This window comes from Erigeron canadensis, chromosome 6, assembly GCF_010389155.1.
Source record: "Erigeron canadensis isolate Cc75 chromosome 6, C_canadensis_v1, whole genome shotgun sequence".
In the NCBI taxonomy this organism is placed as follows: Eukaryota; Viridiplantae; Streptophyta; class Magnoliopsida; order Asterales; family Asteraceae; genus Erigeron; species Erigeron canadensis.
The window spans coordinates 6332409-6353014 of record NC_057766.1 but is presented as its reverse complement, the minus strand read 5'-3'; the positions used below and the strand labels follow the sequence as shown (position 1 = coordinate 6353014).

General features: G+C 32.6%; 1 protein-coding gene across 1 annotated transcript; it reads right to left on the bottom strand.

Moving 5' to 3' along the window:
* Positions 1–15893: 15893 nt before the first annotated feature.
* Positions 15894–19767, bottom strand: LOC122603365 (protein HEADING DATE 3A-like). The gene is made up of 4 exons (XM_043776042.1): positions 19570–19767; positions 19401–19462; positions 18239–18279; positions 15894–16166 (listed from the first exon to the last, which is right to left on the bottom strand). Exons 1-4 carry the CDS (start codon positions 19765–19767, stop codon positions 15943–15945), a joined length of 525 nt encoding a protein of 174 aa, XP_043631977.1. The 3' UTR covers positions 15894–15942.
* Positions 19768–20606: the final 839 nt, after the last annotated feature.

Genomic DNA, 20606 nt, shown 5'->3' with positions numbered 1-20606 from the left:
TTCACGTTCAGATATATACCATTATTCTATTTAGTGAAACAACCACTAAAAATTGTCTTCAAAAATGTAAACTGTGACATCCGTCAACAAAACTGGTAATTTATTATAGTCTCTAACTTACATTCCAAATTTCTTGACTAGTCAATGTGCCTATATAGTATAACAAGCATAGAAATGTGGAGATCATTTCCAATATGGGATCTCTATTACTTGATATTCAATAGTTTAGGATTGAGATATTTGATCTTCCTAAACGTAGATGACTATAACTATCCCCGTAATTTCTAGACTTGTAGTTGTTAGTCATATTTATTTATAGATATTGATAAATTAGTATACGCTATTTAGTGGTGAACGAAATCAATAATTATAAAAGTAATATATAATTAGTATAAGTCGTAAGATGGTAATAGTAATAGTAAAATATCATATGTTTAGTAAAAAAATTTTAGTCATATATATATTACCACAATTTAATGGTGAGCAAGGAATTTTAATTCCATTAGAATTCTTATGATACATTAAGTCTAATCATAAACTAACTAAAACACTTATCTCCATATATATATATATATATATAATAAGTATACCCTAAATAATAATAAAAAAAAAAAAACAAAACTTCTCCTTGCTTTGCTCTGCCGTCGAACAAAGAGGGAACACCACCACCAAAACCAAATTTTTATCACACAATTGTCAAGCTTCCATCTTAAAAAAAAAAAGTTAGTATCGTAAGAGTGATCATCGACTTTGGTGGTAAAATTCTTAATCTCTATCTTTTATTAAATTATATATATTTATGTACAATCTTTGTAATCTATTTGATGAATATATATTATGGCAAATTTATAATAATGAATGAAAGGGTTTTTTTTGGTTAAATCAAAAGCTTGAAGTATAAATCATATTAATGTTAAAAGTTTAAAGTATTTAATGAAGTATAATAATTAATGTAATAAAAGAAATCCAATTACGAAGGCATGAAAATCATAATAACAGATTTAATTAGGTGTTGGAGAGATTTGAAAGTTTATATATAAATATTAGTTGTAGTAGTCTTTAAAACAGTAAGTTTGAGTTATTTTAGAATCTGGACAGATTCGTTTTGTTAACTTTGAAAGGTCGTATCTTGGTCATGGGAGATGGTTAAGTCACGTTTTTGGTGTCTAAAATTAAGTTCAGGAAGTCTACTTTCTGGTGGAAGCGGTTTCGTGTCAAAATATGAAGTTTAAGGTTGTCAAACGAATTTTATAACAAAACTGCGCAAAGCTGAGTTTTCCGAACAGATTTTGGTCGACTTCAAATAGTCATATCTTGGTCGATTTTATGAACTGGACAATTATTTTTCTCCAGAAACTTTTTTGAGATGTTAAGATTGTACAGTAAAAAAATTGGATTTTTTTGAATCTTCGAAGGCCCTTAACTTTTATAAAACTTTTCTGTGTGCGAACAGTGATCTTTCTGACTAGTCTGTAATCATTGAATTTTTAAAAATAGTTAACGTGCCAAATAAATTATGTAAAAATTCATGTAAGTATATAACACTCTAAGGTAACACTAGTTAAGATTTGGAATCTTGAATCATTCGTTTCATCCTAATAAAAAATAGATAAAGTTACAAAAATTTCAGTTAATATGAACTTGTAGAATTTAATCTTAAATCAGTAAAACAAATATTATATATTAAGTTATGTGACTTGTAACTTAATAATATATGAAAAAAAAAAATCATTTGTAAATATTTTGAATGTAGCCATATGTGTATTTCATCAAATACGGGTTACAATGGACGGTTCTTGACCATGTCCATAATTGTAACTTGTTCATATTTATATGTTGTGTAGATTCTAGCGACCTTGTTGGATTTGCACAACTACTTGCTTGTTGAGGTGAGTTTCGTGGCCCCTTTTTATATTATTTCTTTGGGGGAAAATGATGCTCAAAACACTTTTCATTTCTTTACTAGCTGTGTCAAAACTTGTTTGTTTTCATGGACAAATACATGTAATTATGAAATGTGTATGCTAGCTTGCTTGTATTGATTTCTTTGATGCAATAGATGTCTTTTGATATCTATTGAAGACTATTGGAAAACTATCGACCAACTTTATACTCCAGCTGGTAGTTGTTGGTATTTAAAGCATGATTGAGTTGTTAACAGGAGTGATGGGGATTGTGTTGTTGGATAACTATGATGGCATTGATCAGTATTTAGTATGCTACTACATGTTTATATTTACGCTATTGTCCAAAACTTGATATATCATGCACAGCAAACTCATTTGTATTCCTTTAAACCTACGAACTCACCAACATTATGTTGACATTTTCGAGCATTCATTTTCAGGTAATAACAATGCTTAAGAAGATTGAGCTTATGGACTTTAGGAAGACCAATAAAGAGATCCTTCATGGACTCCTAGATTGCATGTGAAACGTTGAACGCTATTTGCAATTATTATTTCTTTGCTATTTGAGGCGTGCTGCCTAGATTTTCCGTTTATGAAATTTACATTTATTTGAATTTCATTTAGTATGACTCTATTATAAAGTCCATGTGCCATTGCTATATCTTTTAGTCATATCCTACGATTCCGCCTAAGGTGGGGTGTGACAGATTGGTATCAAAGCCGTGGTTATAGAGAATTAGGTGGTTTGGCCTAGACTATAACCTAAGTACCCTCATATAGTGTACATTATAGGAACTATTTGTGCATCGTATATGTGTGAGTACTTTCATTAGATAGCACTAGTTATGTGAGCCTTATATTTGCGTTTAATTGCTAATTATGATGAAGCCTTATGTGCTTAGATTAGTGCAAAGTTTCAGCCTGTAATTTTAACGTAGCTAGTTTTACTTAGTCATGGCACGTACAAAGAAAACAGCCCGTAAGAGTTCCGCATGGAGGGACATAATCATCCGTCGACAACTTAAAAGGGACGCCGCAGCTAACAAGGAAACCCCCGCTCAAGAACCATCTCAGAAGCCTAGAGTTTCCTCTGAAAGCGAACCGTCAGAAGATCCTAACTACTACTCCAAGACAGTTATAATCATCGATTCTGACAGCGAGCCGGAGGAAGAACCGGACTATGATTCTAAGGCAGACCCCGAAAGCGTTCATAAGGGAAAGACAATGGAGGCTACGATAAAGGACAACAGAAGCTATAGTCCTACTAGCTCAGTAAGCTCTCAAGAGAGCCGGATCGGACCAACACGACAACAAGCTTCTTATCCTCCCACCATTTCCTCCAACTCCCCTTATGACGCCACTTGCACGTGGGAGGGCTAGCCTTCAAGGACTATCTAAGAATCCTATTGAACTTGCATTAGCTTCTTTTTCTTACTTTTGGATTTTATGTCTTGGATTCCTTCTTTCGAATTTGGATATTTCTTGGATTTATAAATTTTTTTTTTTTAGATTGATTGATTAATCGAAATGTCGTGCTTGGTATATGGATCTATGTGTTTTGTGGCAATTATTTATGAAGGATGTGCTGAATTTGTGACATGTGAATTTGGACGATAAAAACATGTGTGGTGGGATGTAGTTGTAATTACGGTGCGCAACGTAATTACAAATACATCACAACACACATGCGCTTATATGACCAAGTTTGCTGATCAAACTCAACACAATTAACAAATTGGACAAGGTGTAAGAATTTTGCCATGAGTAGTAGTTATTCATTGAAAGTCTTCATCAAGTACTTATAAATCCTTTCTCTTTGTGTAGAAAATGAATAGAGGAGGAAGAAATGGAGGACGTGGAGGTAGAGGTGGTGGTCGTGGTGGAAATAATGGGGTTAATGATGGAGAAGGTGATGGTGGCAATCCGGATATTGCAAACATGATCACTCAGCAAATAGCTGCCGCTATTCCTACTATTGTTACTCAAGTGACCGCTGCTGTTCTTAATGCAAACAACAATAACCCTAATAATAATAACAATAATGAGAATAACAATAACAACAATGAGAACAACAATAACAATAATGAGAACAATAATAACAATAATGAAAATAACAATGATGGTAATCAGAATAACAACATCATTGGAGGCAATAATAATGGATGCACCTATAGGGAGTTTCAATATTGTAAACCACCAGATTTTGATGGCAAGGGAGGAGCATTGGCAGCCACTAGATGGATAGAGAAAATGGAAGCTGTCATGGATATTAGCAACTGTGCAGAGAATCAAAAGGTGAAGTATGCCGCAGCTTCACTGACTAATAAAGCATTGACATGGTGGAACACTGAGATACAAGCTAGGGGTAGAGTAGCAGCTGTGGGGATGACATGGGACGAGTTTAAGGAATTACTACTGGAAGAATTCTGTCCGAAAAATGAAATGCAAAAGTTGGAAAATGAATTTTGGAATCATTCAATGGTAGGAGCCAAACATGCTGCTTACACTGATCGGTTTTATGAGCTTGCCAAACTAGTACCTCATCTAGTTAGACCTGAATCAAATAGGATCCAGAGGTATATCTATGGTCTTGTTCCCCAAATTCGTGGGCTTGTGTCAGCAACTGAGCCAACCACGATTCAAAGTGCTATTCAGAAAGCAGGATCTTTAACGGATGAAATGGTGAGAAATGGGTCATTGTCTAAGGTTAATGAGAAAAGGAAGGATGGTACTGAGACAAGTGGGTCAAAGAATACTAATGGAAATAACAAGAAGGCAAAAATGGCAACGGGGTTGATGGCAACGGATGCGACTAAGATCGGATATACGGGTTCTGCTCCAAAGTGTACAAAATGTCAATTCCATCATTTCCAAAATTCACCTTGCCGTTTGTGTACAAACTGCAACCGATTTGGACACCTTGCTAGGGACTGTCGAGTGGGAGTCAAGCAGGTGGCTCCGGTGAATGCTGTTAACCCGATAAATAACCGTGGAACGTGCTATGAGTGCGGTAGTCATAACCATTACCGCAACACGTGTCCAAATTTGAACCGAGCATGGGGTCAGAGGGGTAATAATCCAAATCAAGTACTAGCTATTGGTGGAACTCAGAATCAAGGAAATAATCAGGGACAAAGAGCTAACAATCAGAATCAAGTGGTAGCTAATGGAGGGAATCGGAATCAAGGGAATAATGCCAACCAAGCCCGTGGTAGAGCTTTTGTCATGGTAGCAAATGAAGCTCGTCAAGATCCAAATATTGTGACGGGTACGTTTTCCTTAAACAATCACCTTGCTACAGTATTATTCGACTCTGGTGCTGAGTACAGTTTTGTTTCTATTAAGTTCATGCCACTCCTAGATAGAGAACCCATAATATTGAATACTTATTTCTTGGTTGAGGTAGCTAATGGAAAATTTGATAGAGTTGATAGAATCGTTAATGATTGTACCTTAGAAATAGAAGGTCATTTGTTTAGTGTTAACCTTCTGCCTTTCTCGTTAAGGAGTTTTGACGTAGTTATTGGTATGGATTGGCTATCGAAGCATAGAGCCGAGATAATTTGCTATGAGAAGGTGGTCCGTATACCGCTAGGAAATAGTGAAATGCTACTCATATACGGGGAGCGGGTGGAGGAAAATCAGAAGCACCTCATGGGCATTCAGGCTAACGAGAAGAAACTCGAAAATATTCCTATCGTACGGGTTTTTCCACAAGTTTTTCCCGAAGATCTAACAGGATTACCTCCTGTAAGACAAGTTGAATTCCGTATAGATCTTATTCCGGGAGCGACGCCAGTCGCCAAAGCTCCATACCGTTTAGCACCTACCGAAATGCAAGAACTGTCTAATCAACTCCAAGAGCTCCAAGAAAAAGGCTTCATCAGACCTAGTCATTCGCCTTGGGGAGCACCAGTATTGTTTGTCAAGAAGAAAGATGGTTCGTTTCGTATGTGCATCGATTACCGGGAGTTGAACAAACTGACAGTTAAGAATCGTTACCCTCTTCCTAGAATCGACGACTTATTCGATCAACTTCAAGGTGCGAAGTTCTTCTCGAAAATAGACCTTCGGTCCGGATATCATCAACTCAGAGTTAATGAAGCAGATATTCCAAAAACAGCATTCAGGACTCGATATGGACATTTTGAGTTCTTAGTCATGCCTTTCGGTTTGACTAATGCACCCGCAGTTTTCATGGATTTGATGAACCGTGTATGCAAACCCTATCTCGATAAGTTTGTTATTGTATTCATTGATGACATTTTAATCTATTCGAAGTCTAAGGAAGAACATGAATCTCACTTGAAAATGATTCTTGAACTACTTTGGAAAGAGAGATTGTTTGCTAAGTTTTCGAAGTGCGACTTTTGGTTACAAGAAGTTCATTTCCTTGGGCATGTAGTGAATAGTGAAGGAATCCATGTTGACCCCAGTAAGATCGAAGCAGTAAAAGATTGGAAGACTCCTACGACGCCATCAGAGGTTCGTTCATTTCTAGGCTTGGCCGGGTATTATCGACGATTCATCGCTAACTTCTCAAAAATCGCTCAACCACTTACTCAGTTAACCCAAAAGGATAAGAAGTTTGATTGGGGAGATAAGCAAGAAAAGGCATTCCAAACACTGAAAGAAAATCTATGTAACGCTCCTATTCTTACCCTCCCCGATGGTCCGGACGATTTTGTAGTTTATTGTGATGCTTCAAATCAAGGCTTGGGATGTGTACTAATGCAAAGGGGTAAAGTGATTGCTTATGCCTCTCGGCAACTCAAAATCCATGAGAAAAACTACACCACCCATGACTTGGAGCTTGGTGCAGTGGTTTTTGCACTCAAATGTTGGAGGCACTATCTCTATGGGACGAAAAGTGTGATCTACACCGATCACAAGAGTCTCCAACATATTTTCGATCAAAAAGAGTTGAATATGCGACAGAGGCGGTGGATTGAATTATTTAGTGACTATGATTGTGAGATTCGTTACCATCCGGGTAAGGCGAATGTTGTGGCTGACGCGTTAAGTAGGAAAGAAAGAATTAAGTCAAAGCAAGTACGAGCATTGATCATGACAATTCATTCGGATATAAATCAATGATAAGTCGGGCTCAAGATGAAGCATTGCAGAATATCAATGTAGAAAAAGAAGGGTTACGTGACCTTGATCAGCAAATGGAGCGTAAAGAGGATGGAGTACTGTACTTTGTAGGACGAATATGGATTCCACTTGCAGGTGGATTAAGAACAGTGATTTTGGACGAGGCACATAGTACGAGATACTCCGTACACCCGGGAGCTGATAAAATGTATCACGACCTTAAGGATTTGTATTGGTGGCCGAGAATGAAAAGAGATATAGCCAGTTATGTCAGTGGATGCTTAACATGTCTAAAAGTCAAAGCTGAACATAATAAACCACCGGGTTTATTAGTGCAACCACAACTTCCCGAATGGAAATGGGAAAGAATAACCATGGATTTTATTACAAAGCTGCCAAGAACTAGTAGTGGGCATGACAAGATTTGGGTGATAGTAGATAGATTGACAAAGTCTGCGCACTTTATAGCTATCCGTGAGAGCTACACAATGGAGCAGTTAGCAAGGATTTATATAAAGGAGATAGTGGCAAAGCATGGAATTCCGGTGTCTATTATATCTGATCGTGATAGTCATTTCACATCACGATTTTGGCAGTCATTGCAAAAGGCATTGGGAACACGTTTAGACCTGAGTACGGCTTACCATCCTCAAACCGATGGCCAAAGTGAGCGTACTATTCAGACTTTGGAAGATATGCTTAGGGCGTGTGTGATGGACTTTGGGGGAAGCTGGGATATTCACCTTCCTCTAGTTGAGTTCTCGTACAATAATAGTTATCATTCAAGTATTAAGTGTGCTCCATTTGAAGCTTTATATGGGCGGAAATGTCGCTCACCTGTCGTTTGGGCTGAGATTGGAGAAAGTCAGTTGATTGGCCCGGAGATTGTACAAGAGACAACAGATAGGATTTTTCAAATCAAAGAAAGACTGAAAGCAGCTAGAGACCGCCAAAAGAGCTACGCCGACAAACGGCGAAGGCCTTTAGAATTCTATGTTGGTGATAAAGTGTTACTTAAAGTGTCGCCTTGGAAGGGCATGGTTCGATTTGGAAAGAAAGGAAAGTTGGCACCAAGGTACGTTGGACCGTTTGAAATTGTTGAACGGATTGGTCCGGTAGCTTATCGTTTAAGACTACCTCAAGAACTAAGTAGGATACATGATACATTCCACGTGTCAAATCTCAAGAAGTGTCTCGCGGATACAAGTTTGCATGTACCGCTAGACGACATTAAGATTGATGACAAGTTACATTTTGTGGAAGAACCAGTTGAGATCATGGATCGAGAACTTAAGACATTAAAACGTAGTAAATTCCAATTGTCAAGGTCCGGTGGAATTCAAAGCGAGGGCCAGAGTTTACTTGGGAGCGAGAGGATCAAATGAAAATCAAATATCCACATCTATTTAATGCTACGACTTCCAACCGTAATTCCAACAAAATTTCGAGACGAAATTTTCTCAAGTAGGGGAGACTGTGACATCCGTCAACAAAACTGGTAATTTATTATAGTCTCTAACTTACATTCCAAATTTCTTGACTAGTCAATGTGCCTATATAGTATAACAAGCATAGAAATGTGGAGATCATTTCCAATATGGGATCTCTATTACTTGATATTCAATAGTTTAGGATTGAGATATTTGATCTTCCTAAACGTAGATGACTATAACTATCCCCGTAATTTCTAGACTTGTAGTTGTTAGTCATATTTATTTATAGATATTGATAAATTAGTATACGCTATTTAGTGGTGAACGAAATCAATAATTATAAAAGTAATATATAATTAGTATAAGTCGTAAGATGGTAATAGTAATAGTAAAATATCATATGTTTAGTAAAAAAATTTTAGTCATATATATATTACCACAATTTAATGGTGAGCAAGGAATTTTAATTCCATTAGAATTCTTATGATACATTAAGTCTAATCATAAACTAACTAAAACACTTATCTCCATATATATATATATATATAATAAGTATACCCTAAATAATAATAAAAAAAAAAAAAACAAAACTTCTCCTTGCTTTGCTCTGCCGTCGAACAAAGAGGGAACACCACCACCAAAACCAAATTTTTATCACACAATTGTCAAGCTTCCATCTTAAAAAAAAAAAGTTAGTATCGTAAGAGTGATCATCGACTTTGGTGGTAAAATTCTTAATCTCTATCTTTTATTAAATTATATATATTTATGTACAATCTTTGTAATCTATTTGATGAATATATATTATGGCAAATTTATAATAATGAATGAAAGGGTTTTTTTTTGGTTAAATCAAAAGCTTGAAGTATAAATCATATTAATGTTAAAAGTTTAAAGTATTTAATGAAGTATAATAATTAATGTAATAAAAGAAATCCAATTACGAAGGCATGAAAATCATAATAACAGATTTAATTAGGTGTTGGAGAGATTTGAAAGTTTATATATAAATATTAGTTGTAGTAGTCTTTAAAACAGTAAGTTTGAGTTATTTTAGAATCTGGACAGATTCGTTTTGTTAACTTTGAAAGGTCGTATCTTGGTCATGGGAGATGGTTAAGTCACGTTTTTGGTGTCTAAAATTAAGTTCAGGAAGTCTACTTTCTGGTGGAAGCGGTTTCGTGTCAAAATATGAAGTTTAAGGTTGTCAAACGAATTTTATAACAAAACTGCGCAAAGCTGAGTTTTCCGAACAGATTTTGGTCGACTTCAAATAGTCATATCTTGGTCGATTTTATGAACTGGACAATTATTTTTCTCCAGAAACTTTTTTGAGATGTTAAGATTGTACAGTAAAAAAATTGGATTTTTTTGAATCTTCGAAGGCCCTTAACTTTTATAAAACTTTTCTGTGTGCGAACAGTGATCTTTCTGACTAGTCTGTAATCATTGAATTTTAAAAATAGTTAACGTGCCAAATAAATTATGTAAAAATTCATGTAAGTATATAACACTCTAAGGTAACACTAGTTAAGATTTGGAATCTTGAATCATTCGTTTCATCCTAATAAAAAATAGATAAAGTTACAAAAAATTTCAGTTAATATGAACTTGTAGAATTTAATCTTAAATCAGTAAAACAAATATTATATATTAAGTTATGTGACTTGTAACTTAATAATATATGAAAAAAAAAAATCATTTGTAAATATTTTGAATGTAGCCATATGTGTATTTCATCAAATACGGGTTACAATGGACGGTTCTTGACCATGTCCATAATTGTAACTTGTTCATATTTATATGTTGTGTAGATTCTAGCGACCTTGTTGGATTTGCACAACTACTTGCTTGTTGAGGTGAGTTTCGTGGCCCCTTTTTATATTATTTCTTTGGGGGAAAATGATGCTCAAAACACTTTTCATTTCTTTACTAGCTGTGTCAAAACTTGTTTGTTTTCATGGACAAATACATGTAATTATGAAATGTGTATGCTAGCTTGCTTGTATTGATTTCTTTGATGCAATAGATGTCTTTTGATATCTATTGAAGACTATTGGAAAACTATCGACCAACTTTATACTCCAGCTGGTAGTTGTTGGTATTTAAAGCATGATTGAGTTGTTAACAGGAGTGATGGGGATTGTGTTGTTGGATAACTATGATGGCATTGATCAGTATTTAGTATGCTACTACATGTTTATATTTACGCTATTGTCCAAAACTTGATATATCATGCACAGCAAACTCATTTGTATTCCTTTAAACCTACGAACTCACCAACATTATGTTGACATTTTCGAGCATTCATTTTCAGGTAATAACAATGCTTAAGAAGATTGAGCTTATGGACTTTAGGAAGACCAATAAAGAGATCCTTCATGGACTCCTAGATTGCATGTGAAACGTTGAACGCTATTTGCAATTATTATTTCTTTGCTATTTGAGGCGTGCTGCCTAGATTTTCCGTTTATGAAATTTACATTTATTTGAATTTCATTTAGTATGACTCTATTATAAAGTCCATGTGCCATTGCTATATCTTTTAGTCATATCCTACGATTCCGCCTAAGGTGGGGTGTGACATAAACATACATAGGATTAATGACATATGTCTGGCTAAAAAGTAAAGTTTTAGATTTCACATAATGCTTTTGAAAAAATGAAATCTTTCAAAGGAATTGGAATCTAAAGGAATGAAATTTGACGAAATATTTTTGATTTTTTAAGAATTCAAGTGACGGAAGGAATGAATTCATTCCTTCATGTCCAAAGAATGGATCGGAGATTCTATCAAATGATAGAATGTTTACATTCCTTCGGAGTGAGATTCCTCCTTCTTTAAACAACCAAACACACTAAAAAATGGAATTCAATTCCATCAGATTATGTGAAACAAACGCATCTAATTGGATAGTGTAGTGAATGATACGTTTGGAGCTTCACAAGTTTACAAATTAGTTACATTATCTCCGATGCTTCTTGTCTTTAGAAGTTTTTACACATCATTTGTTACATTTTATTTTTATAAATTTTTAAAAACTCATATATTATTTCTAGCTTTACAAATATCTTTACCCTATATAATTTTATTCTCAACCATATCCATTACACACGCACGGTATATTTAAAAAATAACACACGTATGTTTTAGTTTAGCTTCATCCCATTGTAAGAAATATATGTTCTCGTGCAAAGACGTTTCACCCAAAAGTTTCCCAAACTTGATCATGTTCCAATGATAAAAACATCTCCAACAACCTATAAAAACACGTCTCCAAAGACACCGTTATATAGGTTTATGTTATTATGTACTGCGTTAGTAGTATTGCCTCTCATTTTATAAGAAAAGTGATATTTATAACATCATTTTTAATACATCTATCATAATATACAACTTATACAGTAGACTGTATAATTTATTAATGCAGCAATGAGGTAAATGTATAAAAAAAATTGGTATGAATTAACGAATATATATCATCGCTGTTTTTATACTTGGCCAATATATTTACGAGCCAACCAATGATCATAATGCATTTCAAGTATAACAAAGGTTCCTTACGACTCAACCCTTATTTATACACAATTTAATTTATTCATGTACCGAATTTTAGTGTTAATGGACAAATATTCTCAGGTTTCCTTTTTAATCTTTTAACCATCAAACACTTCCCACAAAGCTTAGCAATGTCTCTATATAATCATGAGAGGATATCTTTTTTACTAAATGACAAGCCTAGTGGTAAGGCATGGTGACCTTAAGGTCTCAGGTTTGATCCCTGCTGAGCACAAAAAATAATTTCTTTAAGGTACTTGTTACCAATGAAGTCTAGACCCATATGCGAAGTTTAAATACGCGGGTCCGATCCTTCATGGTGCCCAGATCATATGGGGATTAGGATAGAGGTATTTTACCGGCAATATATGACTCATACGGGGTGGGTCGATCGGTATCTGGCCAATTGTGGTACCAGGGCTAGAGTTCTCCCATTACCCTTTTTTTTCCATTTTTAAGTGATATTTTTAGTTTTTTGCCACATTGAATTTTTAATGTACGTGATGCTATTTTTCCATTAAAATTGCTATATTTATGTTGCCATGTGTGATATTAATCATCAATTCTTATCCTAATCATCAATCATAATCCTAATCATTAATTTTTATTTTTTTTTATACGAGTTTAAAGATATTTAAATACATTATACTATTTTTTTTTGTTAACTTAATAATATTTATCTTTTTTCAAATGAGATTGTTTAGTATATTATATTTTTTTTTGAAAAGTATTTATTATATTATATTTAAAAAATACATATCATAAAATAGATTTTTATGGTTTATAAATATTTACGTTTCATTAGTCATGTTTTAACATATTGAACGTGTATCACATATCTATAGAGTATAATTTTATTCTTTGCATCAGTTGTAATCTAACAGTTTTCGATCTATATCATAAGTGATGAATAATAATGTAATTATCAAAAAAAAAAGTGACATATATATCGATTTATTAATTAAGCCATTGATTAATTCAGATCAAACAAACATCAATAATTTTAATTTATATAGACAATAATATCATTCCAAACAAATAATTTATATGGAGCATAGTCACTTGATTCACGGGTCGCTTCAATTCAGGTTTGCAGTTCAGGATCGTAGGTTGCCAGGTCTCACGGATCTGGTTCAGAGGGGGTAGACTTATTTCAGTTCGCTTAGGTTCAATGAACATGAATTTAAAAATACAATAATAGATTCGAAAATTATAATACTCTAAAGTTTAACCTTTCTTTATACTTCAAAAAATAAATTACAAGTCTTTAAACTCGGGAATATAATCTTTATATATATATATATATATATATATATATACTAAAAAAATTGACCCAATAACTTATTAAGCAATTATAGTTTTGAATTTTATCAAATTGGAAATTGCTGATGCCATTATTAGTTTAATAATAAATTAAAAATTTTAATAATAATTATTCAAATATATTAGTATATTAATATTTACATTAGTATTTGTAGAAAAAATCTTAGTAATTTACATTGTTTTGTTTTTCTTAATAATTTACACTTTTTTAATTTCACTAAATACTTATTTTATAATTATTACAAATTATAGTTTCAAATTATTACAATTTATATATTCAACTATAGAATTTTGTTATAGATTTTCATCGTTTAATTAACTAAATAATTTCAATATATAATTTCTAATTTTTTTAACTATTAAATATTAAAACTATATGTTAACTTATATTTTTATTTAGTATAGAAATCAGAAGTATCATATATGTGTAAAATTATTTTTAAATATTTTACTACAGTTATTTTAACTTTTTGCATGTATATTCGATACATTGTTTTATAAAAGAAATAAAGGGTACAATGCTCATGTAAATTGTTATTAACTATTTTCATCAAAAGTTGAATTGTAGTTACAATTTAAGTACGGATAATTTTACGTTGCGATATCTCGAGTAAAATCGAAAAGTATCATATGATGATGATAAACAACAAATGTCAGATTAAAAAAGATAAACAAATAGTGTCTACAAAAAAAAATATTATAAAAGATGAAATACAAAATATATGTGTAATGTTTTAGAATTACATTCTTTTAATTTACATTTTTTACAATTAAACTTACATATCTAAGTTATTTTATTTTGAAAAAATGTTATTAACAACCCGTGTAGTTGATACGGGCATAAATCTAGTTACATAAAATAAGACAAATACTTAAAAATTACTCAACCCATAGTACACGACTCGGTTTTGAAAAAATTTTATTTTGACAGTTGCAATTTTAATTACTCGTTAAATCAAAATCTTTGAGATCAAACATAATTCATCAAACCCAATCTACCACTCTCTACCAGTTTGAAGTTTTTTTTGTCTTCGATTCACGAATCGGTTCGTGAATAAGAATTGAATTAGATCGTCGAAACAAGAAGAAAATTCGCTGGATGTTTAGTGATCCTGTTACTATGATACAAAAACTAATTTATAAATAAAAAAGAAAGTACATACGTTAAGTAGAATATGTATAGTGGTGTATTTGGTTTGGGAAGGCATGTCAAATCCTTTTAATATGTCATCTTGCATATAGAAACTCTTGCAATGGGTAATAAAAAATGTAAACATGCTATAAGAATAAATTTTGTGTTTAAAAGTCAGAATCTAACAAAGATGGGTATGAATATTGAACCCATAATATCTACCTCCAGAGATAAAGGCTACAACGAATGATCCAACCCAATTGATTTTACGATAGTAAATATCTATATGTTAAAATATTTAACTAAAATGCACCATTGCACCCATTAAGAATGCGGTAATACAACTACCATAAAAATGAATGTGTAACTTATATAATCTATAATATAACTAAAAGAGTGGATTGGGGTATACTTGGCACTCTTAATTTCTTCCTTTAGTCCAATACTCTATCCTTATTAATCCTCTATTTTTTTAATATATATTTAATAAAAAATGGTCGACCTTTAATAAAAAAAATTTATAAAAAAATCTTTATTATTATTATTATCTATATATATATATACTACTTAAAAAAACTCTCACATATTCACAACCCTAAGAAAAAACATACGACAAAAAAAAAAGAAACTACGATCGACTGCCAAAAAGGTTTATTTATTTATATACTTTGTTTATATTCAATCATTACTATTATTATTTAACATTGAATTCTTATGTTATTGTTATTATTATCTCTTAAGCCAACACATGTTAACCATCATCTACGATTTTGTGTACTTTACACTTTTTACTTAACTAAAGTTGAAAAAAAAGGTAAACAAAAATCAATATTTACATGGAGTTAACTTTCATATATTTCTTCTTTAGCTTTCGTATATATTAAGTTGTGATATTGGTCATTAATTTCTTATTTCTCTTTTTATTTAACTAAAGTTGAAAAAGAAAAGGGTAAACTGGAATCAATATTTATATGGAGTTAATTTTCATATGTTTCTTCTTTAGCTTTCGTATACATTTATTAAGTTGTGATATTAGTCATACACTTTTTGTTTCACAATTATTATAAGATTAAAAAATTTCGAAACTACCCGTCCAATGGACGGACCTGAACACTAAAAAGATATATTGTTATAATAAATATTTTTGTGAACATGGCGCAATACTTGTTTCTTGGTCTGCCAATAACCACTAAACTATAACTAAAAGAGACATGATAACAAAATGATATCTCATCTCGAATCATTGAACTCATTTTCCTTTATTCCTTTGTCCGTCAAACCAAAGTATTCTTATTCCTTTATGATTAGTACGAGTATTGTTCTTCACATATAGTTACACCCTTCTTTATACTATTATATTAATATTAATTATATATAACTATACTTATAATATAATATCATTAATAGTTAAATAGAAAGAAGACTAGCATCTCCAAACATCTACATATAAAGCTTCATCAGCTACATGCCATAGGCACGCCTTTCATCTTATCTCCTTCTTCCACCAAAGCCACTTTCACGTTGGCAATTGAAGTAGACGGCCGCGACCGGAGATCCGAGGTTGTAGAGCTCTGCAAAGTCTTTTGTGTTGAAGTTCTGACGCCATCCCGGGGCGTACACGGTTTGACGACCCAGCTGTCGAAACAACACGAAAACCAAGCGATGAATTCCCATTGATGGCCTTGGACTCTCGTAGCACACCACTTCTTGACCTACATCAACACAATAATCATATATTATCAGATCATAGAATACAAATAATTAAGTTCTGTATATATGAAAAAAAGGGTAAATGCGTGAGATCCCTTAATTTGGTCTTATGTATCGTTTTGGTACCCAGAGCGTATACTGCATTGAACTTATGCTCGCTGACTCACCATTCTTACACATGAAGCACAAGATATAATTTTTTCACTTGCTTTTAGTAAGAATTGAACATGTAACTTACAACCTTCATCTGTGACCTCGTATATGGTTTGATAAGTTCTCTATATGTAACCGCGAAAAGTAATTGATGAAAATATTGCATGCATTAAGTTTGGTACTTTTAGTCTTTTTATTTATTATTAGTAATCCGACTTCAAATTAAGTTTGGTTGTTACTAATAACTTGTTACGGCGTGTTACTAATTACGCCGGTGAATTGAACTAGTTCTCGAGAATAAAGGATCGTATCATCATATCATGTCATGTTTATATATAAAAGAATCGGACTAGTACTAGATTTGACTCACATTTAGAAAATCTTCAACGAACTCAATTGATTGTATTACGTGAACTTGATTTACTGTTTGATTGCCTACCTATGTTTTTCTTTTGCTTTTGGGCAGAAAAGATTCGTGGACGATAAAGCCTATACTTTTCAGTTTTCACTTTACTTGGACTAGCCAGTCACCATATTTTTTTGTATTGATTCGTACGATAAATGAGTCATACCTTTTGACCCTTATTTTGAGAACCAATTTTTTTTAAAAATCTTAAGAATTTTTAAGTTATGTATTGGATCATATGTTTTGTTTTTGTTCATTCACATGTGAAACGTTAATAAAATATATGTTGCAGAATAAAGTTTTTTTTTCAAAACCTTATAAATACCCATTTGTTAACATGTGAACGAAAACGTGAACGTATTCATTCACAAGTTTACAAAATGCTATTTTGAAGGTTTTAAAAAAAGTTTCTTTTACAACATACTTTTTTATATCATTTCACATGTGAATGAATAAAGAAAAACATGTGATCCAATACATAAATTGAGGATTCTTACAAAAATAATGGTTATCAAAATAAGGAAAGTCTATGTATAATATATATATATATATATCAAAAAACCAATATACTAATGGCTCCCTTGTAGTCAAAAGATCCGTATTTTTTATATTCTTAAGCATGCTCCAACATGTTTGTGAATAAACTGTACTCCTAATCGATAACGACTTAAAGAGGGGAAATGACATAAAACGAGATTTCCAACGACTTTAAGCTTGTAATGCCTTGTTATGAAAGCATATATAATCTTTTTACCGGGGAAAACTTAATTTCGAACAATCAAATGTACAGCTAATTAAAAGTATTTTTGCCGTCCCAAATAAATGTTTTGGTGTAAATTTAGGAGAGATATGATCATGGCATTGTGCAAGTGTAATAATACGATGACTATATTATTGTTGATTTTTTTATATAATAAAACCTTTAAAAAGTCATTTGTGTATGGGAAAATGACGGGTATAGCTTGCTATACCTGCTTAGGTACCGCACATACAGAAAAAAAATTAAACATTTTACATTTTGATCCTTGATTTTCTATGGGTGTCATACCGAGAATACGTACAGCGGTTGTACGTATAATATGCCTTTTGTGTGTTACTATGTAGCTATCTACATTCCTATCTCCTTTCATAGTCATTCCCTTATGTGTGTATTTACATTATTGTATGTGTCTTATACACAGTAGCGCATGTTCAATGGATCAATGGAAAATATAAATTTGTACTCTTATTATATGTTGTCATTGTAATATTACTTAGATAGATCAAGTTAACATTTATTATGGGACAGAAATAAGTTAAAAAGAAAAAAAAAATACTAAATGCAGCTTTTATGGTGAGTTGTACTTAATATGTATAAAAAGTACATATTTTCCATATCAAAAATCCACCATTGAAATTTATGATATTTAAAGGTTTAGTAAAAACTCTCTTAGGGGGAAAAAAATAAAATAAAAATGTAGACACACACGGAAATTGTATGTAACTTTTATGTTGTGTGGAGAAACAAAAACTCACCGAAGCGTGCTCCTGTAGTCGCTGGAATATCAGTCACCAACCTACAGAGAATAAAATGTTAGATGGAAAAGAAAGAAGCATAATTATCACACCAATCAGAAACAACATAGTTTATGAGGTATTTGTCAAGAATATTTTTTTTTACATACAAAATGGAATTTAGGATAATATATTTGAAAGCAACATAAAGTGTAAAATATCTAGCTAGAAAGCACAAGCTATATTATTATTAGAATACTAGTTGACCAATGAAATTCAAGAATGAAGCCATAACCTTGTATATGTGAAGCTTTGCTTTTGTTTTTTGTTTTTATCTTATGTACCTATGTGTGGTAGACAGAATAAAGCCGGGGCCATGAAAGCCACTTATATCTCCATACATTATTTATATTTTGTAGTCTCTTTATATTATTCACTTCACAAAGATTCAATGATTGCTTTTTGGTCAATTACCCTTTTTACGAGTATAAAATAAAAAAATAGAAAAGAAAAGTGAAAAAAGCTGCTTGCTTTTTCGTTACGTACGTGGCTCATTAGATCTCGAAAAGTATTATTATTATTATTATTATTTTGATCTAACTTAGTTGTTTCGAAAACCCTTTCTAAATGGATATTTGGAGAAACATGTAGTTGCCTTTAATTAATAAACTTGTACTTGTTAAATGGGTAATTTCTGACATACGTATGCTACTAGCTTCCAATGCATTTTAATACATATATGTTGCTTATAGTAGCTAGTGATGGGTTATTGAAAAAAATGTAGATGGTCGATACTGTGTGCACGAGATGAAATGGCCGGTTTTCCGAGAAAAATGAGTGTATATTATATTGCATTACATATATACAAGCCATTTTATCTTTATATAATTTTGGAAAACGAAAGCCATTATATCTTAAAATAATTTTGGAAAACGAAAATGTATAGTGAAAGCCACATCAGAAAAAGACTACCATATTACTCCGCTGCTATAGTCACAATAGACGTTTTCAAAAGGTAGATGCTAACGTTAGATTTTTTTTAGTTGGGCACTCAAAAGGTATTTGAGACAAGTTAATTACATCACTTTCCAATCAATTATTGGATAAGGATTCATAAATTCTACTCGGGTTGTAAATTTAAATAAATAATTAAATAAATTGTAAATTAGATCAAAGAACATACCAATGCAAGTATTCCCTAAGGTTAGGGTCACTTGGACTTGGAGCATCAGGATCCACCATGACCTAAAACAACAATATTGCAACTTAATTTGTTTGCAATTGCTCAAGGCTGATTTTTATGTAATTGAACAATAGAAGAAACCAATGAAGTTAGAACCAATTAAACGTACTAGAGTGTGGAATGCGCGCAGATCATCACCTCCGATTTCAACTCTAGGTTGGTTTACAACCTGAGAGGGCTTTAGCTCACACCCGTTGTTAACCTCCCTATCATTATATGAAACGGTAAGATTAATCGACTTACTACAACTATCAAGAACGTCCCCAATCACACGTCCAACGACCAATGGGTCTCGTTCCCTTGGCATTATATAAAGATGGGCAAATTGAATGCTGTTAAATGTTAATTAAGTTGATGGGTTTTTTTTTTCTACTTCTTTTCAAGTTAGTTGGTTTTGGTACTGCTTTGCATGGAAATAGAGTTTGTATTTATAGGGAGGTTTTAGAAACATTGGTACCACACAACTTAGCCCACACAAAAATATATTCTCCTTAGAGATGTGGTGAGTGTAAGATATCTCGACGATTCTCATATGAAAGATAGAGACCAGCTGTGGTGTAGGCAGAATGATTTGCCTGTCATATCTCTTGTCTCACTATATACTATACATATGCTCACCCCATAGAATCTTGGACTGTATATGCCACCACAACAAGAACTAAGGCTAACTAGCAGTACGTTATTTCTAGAGTGAGCCTTCCAGTCCTCTATAATTCCACACATACATATCTTGAAAGGCTAATAACTTTAGGCACCATATATATTTTTATGAAATTTGGGTTATATATATATATACAAATGAAACAACAAACGATATTAGAAGCCCAATAGGCCCATTTGAGTGAAAAACGAACACATACTACCCTTATAAACGACTTATATACACACTTGACACGTTAGGCCCAGACAAACGATCAGAAAAACAAATAAGGCCCATTAGGCCCAATGATGATACGAACAATAAAAATGAAGCTTATTAAAGTTAACAAAGATATGGATTCATATATAAATAGATACATATATACACAGATGAGACAACAAACAATGTTAGAGGCCCAATAGGCCCATTCGAATGAAAGACGGACATAGACAACCCCTTTGAACTATTTACACAACCGGTGAATATTTTGGGCTCAATATGCCCAA

Excerpts from the sequence above, each read along its gene's own strand:
- LOC122603365 (XM_043776042.1), bottom strand. The coding sequence starts at position 19,767 with ATGCCAAGGGAACGAGACCCATTGGTCGTTGGACGTGTGATTGGGGAC. Across the intron at positions 19,463-19,569 it reads TGCGCGCATTCCACACTCTA|GTCATGGTGGATCCTGATGC; the intron begins GTACGTTTAATT and ends TTGTTGTTTTAG. Across the intron at positions 18,280-19,400 it reads CTTAGGGAATACTTGCATTG|GTTGGTGACTGATATTCCAG; the intron begins GTATGTTCTTTG and ends TATTCTCTGTAG.